The 7,808-nt window shown below is 37.7% G+C and overlaps 1 protein-coding gene across 4 annotated transcripts in view; it reads right to left on the bottom strand.

The window, feature by feature from the left end:
* The window catches only part of LOC121429724 (thiamine transporter 2-like), a 45,911-nt gene that overhangs the window by 6,956 nt on the left and 31,147 nt on the right, over window positions 1-7,808 (bottom strand). For 3 of the 4 annotated variants that reach the window (XM_041626918.1, XM_041626919.1, XM_041626920.1), the window contains 3 exons: window positions 6,023-6,215; window positions 3,135-3,276; window positions 899-2,541 (listed from right to left, as the gene is read on the bottom strand). In XM_041626918.1, coding sequence (XP_041482852.1) covers window positions 2,272-2,541; window positions 3,135-3,276; window positions 6,023-6,215 — 605 coding nt within the window. In that variant the 3' untranslated portion in view covers window positions 899-2,271. Of the gene's footprint in view, window positions 1-898; window positions 2,542-3,134; window positions 3,277-6,022; window positions 6,216-7,808 lie in introns of those variants that run through there. The other variant, XM_041626921.1, reaches the window with a different exon arrangement.

Here is a 7,808-nt window from a genome sequence, read left to right as displayed (position 1 = left end):
TGGACATGTGACATGAAACATGCACAGGATGTTCAGTGATACTTGGTTACTCTAATGTCCAAGTTTAACGAACTAGACCAATAAACTTTCAAAGTTATGATGGTAATTCAACAGATACCCCCGATTCGGCCAAAGTTCATTGACCCTAAATGACCTTTGACCTTAATCATGAGACCTGAAACTTGCACAAAATGTTCAGTGATGCTTGATTACTATTATGTCCAAGTTTCATGAATCAGATCCATAAACTTTCAAAGTTATGATGGGAATTCAACAGATATCCCCAATTCGGCCAAAGTTCATTGACCCTAAATGACCTTTGACCTTGATCATGTGACCTGAAACTTGCACAAAATGTTCAGTGATGCTTGATTACTATTATGTCCAAGTTTCATGAATCAGATCCATAAACTTTCAAAGTTATGATGGGAATTCAACAGATATCCCCAATTCGTCCAAAGTTCATTGACCCTAAATGACCTTTGACCTTGGTCATGTGACGTGAAACTCATGCAGGATGTTCATTGATACTTGATTAACCTTATGTCCAAGTTTCATGAACTAGGTCCATATATTTTCTAAGTTATGATGACATTTCAAAAACTTAACCTCAGGTTAAGATTTCGATGTTGATTCCTCCAACATGGTCTAAGTTCATTGACCCTAAATGACCTTTGACCTTGGTCATGTGACATGAAACTCTAATAGGATGTTCAGTAATACTTGATTAACCTTATGGCCAAGTTTCATGAACTAGGTCCATATACTTTCTAAGTTATGATGTCATTTCAAAAACTTAACCTCAGGTTAAGATTTGATGTTGACGCCGCCGCCGCCGCCGTCGCCGTCGGAAAAGCGGCGCCTATAGTCTCACTTTGCTTCGCAGGTGAGACATTATGAGAAAACCGCTATATAAATAATGGCTATTACCGGTATTATTATTTCTATATAATGATCAATTCCCTGTTCCTCTCTACAACAGCAATTCCACAATATTTTCAAAGAAACAAAATTTTATGTTAGTATGTTTGATTCCATGTTTTCTATAAAGTTCAAATATAGTAGCACCATACTATTTTCTACGAAAAATTCACAATCAATTTCTGACTGAAGAAAAAGTGCAAATACCAATAATATTTTTAAATGTCTTAATACATGTCGATGGCAAGAGATTCACAGTGTATTATGTAGCTCCTTGAGTTTTTTTCCTCATACATGTAAATGTACACCCTAAATGGAGTCGGCTATTGTTGCATTATTTCAGAATGACACAACTTTTGAATATAACACATTTTTGCATTCAATATGAATGTTCCAAGTAAAAATTATTTTACATGAAGTTTAACATAATTTGCTTTCACTCCTACAGGAAGGCTTGACATGGGCTTGAATTTTAGCATTCATACCACTATTCAGAACTTTGATCATTAAGATTTTACAGGTTGCAATATTCATATCAAATGCTATTTCAATTTCTTTGAAAATTTGATTGCAACACAGATAAAGGCTTAATCATAGAAAAGAGCATCAAATAGAAGCTCCCAGTTGCACTAATTCCCTGAACCAATAACATTTGGGAAAATAATATAAACAATAACAAACAGTTCTTGGATAGTGCATTACATTATGATTATAACATCTCTACATGTATGTGATTGCAACATGGATATTATTAACTTGGCTTTGGCACAAATTGATTCACTTCACACAAATCAAAATAATAATTGCACCCTAAATTGCACCAATTTTGGGAGCAAGAGTTGGAATTTGAGAAACCATCACTGTCTATTCCTTCTCTTGATCCATCGCTTTCTGTAAATGGGTGGTCCCTTTACGCGTACAAGGCCTACATGAATTACTGGGCCCCGTCGTACAAAGAGTTACAATCGATCCGATCAATCACAACTATGGACGGCCAGCAACGTCAAAATCTAAAAATGCAAATTTGTTTAAAATATTTTCTAGACATGATGCACATTCATACATTTATCATTCTCTTGAGGATTCAGAGAGATTCTCTATGTTTTAATGAGATTGTGCGAATTCCCTGATGGATTTCCATAGAGTTACAATTGATTGGATCAATCGTGACTCTTTGTAAGAAGGGTCCCAGAACTCCACTGATCACACACAATACAACACTGCTGCAAAATATATCAATATTAATTTACTGTATAAAAAATATATAAATGCAGAAAAAAAGCATGGCAGCTTACAATCTTGGCTCATATTGGCTCTGCAGGTCAAGATATGCACAATTTACCTCCTCCTTTACCGGACCAACTGGACTGTATCTCTTCCTTGCACCTCATCAATCTCTCTGGCTCCTTCCTCCTGCTCCTCCTCATCCTCTCTCCTTCTCCCTCCGGCGTCTCCATCTCCGTCCTGGATGGGTACTCGGGTATGGAGCTCCAGACACGCCCCATTGTCACCATGGCAACACGAGAGCGTCTGCCGGCATCCCCGCTGCCCCGCCTGGTAGACTGCCTTGATGCAGAAAGCCGTGCCGAGGAGATAGAAGTAGCCACCGTATACCAGGAACTGTAAAGTTGATAAAAATAGGTCCTTCAATTAGCACAGATAGGCATGCACTCTGGGGTGAATAAGCACTTTATACATGATGAACCCTACAAATCAAATTCAACTAAAAAGCCAAGAATCCTAAGAACTAAAAAATATTAAGTTGCTTTGACATATCATTGGATTCAAAAGTTCTACAAAACATGTAACAAATCATAAGTCAATCTGAAAATTCAAATTAAGTTAAATGTTTCAAAAGCTACTTCTCAAAAGCAAGAGGGTCTATTCACACCCACATAAAAGTAATCATAATGACTAATGATGACTATGATAATGATTAATGATGACTATGATAATGACCATAATTATGACATTGAAAATGATGACAGTGATGACAATGATATTGATGACGATAATGATCATGATTATGTGATGATGACGATGATGATGATGATAATGATGATCGTCATAAATATGTGATGATGATGATGAAGTTAATGACATTTCTAACGATTATGACAATGATGCTGATGATAATGAACAATGATAGTATAATTATGATTATCATCATCATCAGCAGCAGCATCTTCATCATCATACACTACCACTATTACCTGTGTATCAGCAGGTAGATTGAGAGTCCTATAGTCCACCACAATAAGAGTCAGAATGGTCTCAAGAACAAGAGCTACAAACGTATTCCATCCAAACACCAATGCATAGCGTTCTAAGCTCAGATGCTTTGCAATCTGGAATCTAAAATGAAAAATATATATAAAAACGATTCATCCAGGCCATGCAACAAAAAGGATTATACTCAATTGCAAATATGAGGTAAGAAATCAGACTGATTATTAGTCTGTAAATTGACCATTCCCTTAGCAAAATGCTAGACCTACTTTGTTTCAAGAACAGAGGGAAAGTTTGTTGAGAGTTAACCCATCTAAGCTTTTATCATGGAAGCAATGCGCTATCAATGAGAAAATTGAAATCATGAAGTCTTTCTCCATGTGATCCAGACATTGATATTGCACAACTGCTCTCCATGACAAAAGTAAAGATGACAGCATAAACATCAGTGAAATTTTCCTATTAACTGTACTTCACAAATGAATTTGAAGTGTCCATTGAATTATTTTGTCAAAAGAAAATTTGGAATGGTCATGTGATATCTATTATGTTCAAGGTAACTTTGTAGTACCATTGGTCGAGTGGGAGAGCGATATTCCAGACATTGTTTGCATGATGCAAAACCCCTCACAACGTGAGAAGAGATGCTGACTAGCTCTGCTGCAAAGTGATGGTGAAGCTCATGGCTTATGAACAACGTAGTGTCAAAGAGAATTGTAATTTGCTACTGTAACTAATGTATGTCTGTGAGAAGATCAAAGAAAAAAGTGCAAACAGGCTATCAATCAGTGTCGCAGAAAGATGCCGAAATGCAAGCAAAATTGTGAAATGCACACCTTAAAACAACTTTTGGTTGCCAATGCCTCTGGCCGTCTCACCTGCATCACACGGTTCAATATAGCAGCAGTGCTGACTTTGAATACTACTCTAACTCGCACAATATGTTCAGTGATACATGGTTACTCTTATGTCCACTTTTTATGAACTAGACCAACAAACTTACAGAGATATGATGGTTATTTAACAAACAAGTGGAATGCCTCTGGCCGTCTCACCTGCATCACGCGGTTCAATATAGCAGCAGTGCTGACTTTGAATACTACTCTAACTCGCACAAGATGTTCAGTGATACATGGTTACTCTTATGTCCACTTTTTATGAACTAGACCAATAAACTTATAGAGATATGATGGTTATTCAACAAAAAAACCCAACATGGCCAAAGTTCATTGACCCTAAATGACCTTTGACCTTAATCATGAGACCTGAAACTTGCACAAAATTTTCAGTGATGCTTGATTACTATTATGTCCAAGTTTCATGAATCAGATCCATAAACTTTCAAAGTTATGAGGGGAAATCAACAGATATCCCCAATTCGGCCAAAGTTCATTGACCCTAAATGACCTTTGACCTTGGTCATGTGACATAAAACTCATGCAGGATGTTCAGTGATACTTGATTAACCTTATGTCCAAGTTTCATGAACTAGGTCCATATATTTTCTAAGTTATGATGACATTTCAAAAACTTAACCTCGGGTTAAGATTTCGATGTTGATTCCTCCAACATGGTCTAAGTTTATTGACCCTAAATGACCTTTGACCTTGGTCATGTGACATGAAACTCTAATAGGATGTTCAGTAATACTTGATTAACCTTATGGCCAAGTTTTATTAACCAGGTCCATATACTTTCTAAGTTATGACGTCATTTCAAAACTTTAACCTCAGGTTAAGATTTGATGTTGACGCCGCCGCCGCCGTCGGAAAAGCGGCGCCTATAGTCTCACTTTGCTTCGCAGGTGAGACAAAAACCCCAACATTGCCAAAGTTCATTGACCTTACATGACCTTTGACCTTGATCATGTGACCTGAAACTCGAACAGGATGTTCAGTGATACTTGATTACTCTTATGTACAAATTTCATGAATCAGATCCATAAACTTTCAAAGTTATGATGGTAATTCAACAGATACACCCAATTCGGCCAAAGTTCATTGACCTTTGACCTTGGTAATGTGACCTGAAATGCGCACAGGATGTTCAGTGATACTTGATTACTCTAATGTCCAAGTTTAATGAACTAGACCAATAAACTTTCAAAGTTATGATGGTAATTCAACAGATACTCCGATTCGGCCAAAGTTCATTGACCCTAAATGACCTTTGACCTTAATCATGAGACCTGAAACTTGCACAAAATTTTCAGTGATGCTTAATTACTATTATGTCCAAGTTTCATGAATCAGATCCATAAACTTTCAAAGTTATGATGGGAATTCAACAGATATCCCCAATTCGGCCAAAGTTCATTGACCCTAAATGACCTTTGACCTTGGTCATGTGACGTGAAACTCATGCAGGATGTTCAGTGATACTTGATTAACCTTATGTCCAAGTTTCATGAACTAGGTTCATATATTTTCTAAGTTATGATGACATTTCAAAAACTTAACCTCAGGTTAAGATTTTGATGTTGATTCCTCCAACATGGTCTAAGTTCATTGACCCTAAATGACCTTTGACCTTGGTCACGTGACATGAAACTCTAATAGGATGTTCAGTAATACTTGATTAACCTTATGGCCAAGTTTTATTAACTAGGTCCATATACTTTCTAAGTTATGATGTCATTTCAAAAACTTAACCTCAGGTTAAGATTTGATGTTGACGCCGCCGCCGCCGTCGGAAAAGCGGCGCCTATAGTCTCACTTTGCTTCGCAGGTGAGACAAAAACTTTTCGTTGCCAACATAGGGCCACAAAAACTTGACATTTTTCAATAAAAGTTGCCCGAGGTAAGTTTCTGGTGGCACTTCCCCACTGTTAATGTCGAGCCTGGATTACTATTACAGAGGCTCCAGAACTTACGTTGCTATTGTGATGACAAGCTGGTACGAAGACCTGAAGATGATATAGAATGAATAGCAGAGCCAGATGTTAGAGGTCAACCCCATTATTAAGAGTAATATGGCATCCACGATGGAAACGACCCCGAGAAGTAGCTCTCCGTAACGGTCCCAGTTCACCTTTGGAAACATAATCAGGAATGCCGACAGAGCACCTATGAGAATAATTAATATAATTTCAATCTGGTTACTTATAAGATGCTGAGGACATACACATATATACATTTACACTGTCTATGCCCTTTTGGGCAACCTGTCACCAGGGGACCGAATCATGAAAGTTGTTAGCACAGACAGGTTGTCTTTCTCCAACAGTAACCATAGTAACAGTCAGAGGCCAGGGCCTCGTAGCCAATAACAAGTGGAATGCCTCTGGCCGTCTCACCTGCATCACGCGGTTCAATATAGCAGCAGTGCTGACTTTGCATACTACTCTGACTCGCACAAGATGTTCAGTGATACATGGTTACTCTTATGTCCTCTTTTTATGAACTAGACCAATAAACTTACAGAGATATGATGGTTATTCAACAAAAAACCCCAACATGGCCAAAGTTCATTGACCTTACATGACCTTTGACCTTGATCATGTGACCTGAAACTCGAACAGGATGTTCAGTGATACTTGATTACTCTTATGTACAAGTTTCATGAATCAGATCCATAAACTTTCAAAGTTATGATGGTAATTCAACAGATACACCCAATTCGGCTAAAGTTCATTGACCTTTGACCTTGGACATGTGACCTGAAACACGCACAGGATGTTCAGTGATACTTGATTACTCTAATGTCCTAGTTTAACGAACTAGACCAATAAACTTTCAAAGTTATGATGGTAATTCAACAGATATCCCCGATTCGGCCAAAGTTCATTGACCCTAAATGACCTTTGACCTTAATCATGAGACCTGAAACTTGCACAAAATGTTCAGTGATGCTTGATTACTATTATGTCCAAGTTTCATGAATCAGATCCATAAACTTTCAAAGTTATGATGGGAATTCAACAGATATCCCCAATTCGGCCAAAGTTCATTGACCCTAAATGACCTTTGACCTTGATCATGTGACCTGAAACTTGCACAAAATGTTCAGTGATGCTTGATTACTATTATGTCCAAGTTTCATGAATCAGATCCATAAACTTTCAAAGTTATGATGGGAATTCAACAGATATCCCCAATTCGTCCAAAGTTCATTGACCCTAAATGACCTTTGACCTTGGTCATGTGACGTGAAACTCATGCAGGATGTTCAGTGATACTTGATTAACCTTATGTCCAAGTTTCATGAACTAGGTCCATATATTTTCTAAGTTATGATGACATTTCAAAAACTTAACCTCAGGTTAAGATTTCGATGTTGAATCCTCCAACATGGTCTAAGTTCATTGACCCTAAATGACCTTTGACCTTAGTCATGTGACATGAAACTCTAATAGGATGTTCAGTAATACTTGATTAACCTTATGGCCAAGTTTTATTAACTAGGTCCATATACTTTCTAAGTTATGACGTCATTTCAAAAACTTAACCTCAGGTTAAGATTTGATGTTGACGCCGCCACCGCCGCCGTCGGACAAGCGGCGCCTATAGTCTCACTTTGCTTCGCAGGTGAGACAAAAACCAAGGATTTCACTAAAATTGTCAGTACTGACAGTTTCGTTAGTGCTGACAACTTTCATGAAACACCCACCGGGTTGTAATGCGATATAACCTACATGTACATTTGCCACTCTCCAGATT

The sequence above is a fragment of the Lytechinus variegatus genome, chromosome 16 (genome assembly GCF_018143015.1).
Source record: "Lytechinus variegatus isolate NC3 chromosome 16, Lvar_3.0, whole genome shotgun sequence".
NCBI classification, from domain to species: domain Eukaryota; kingdom Metazoa; phylum Echinodermata; class Echinoidea; order Temnopleuroida; family Toxopneustidae; genus Lytechinus; species Lytechinus variegatus.
This window is presented reverse-complemented; position numbering and strand designations above follow the sequence as displayed.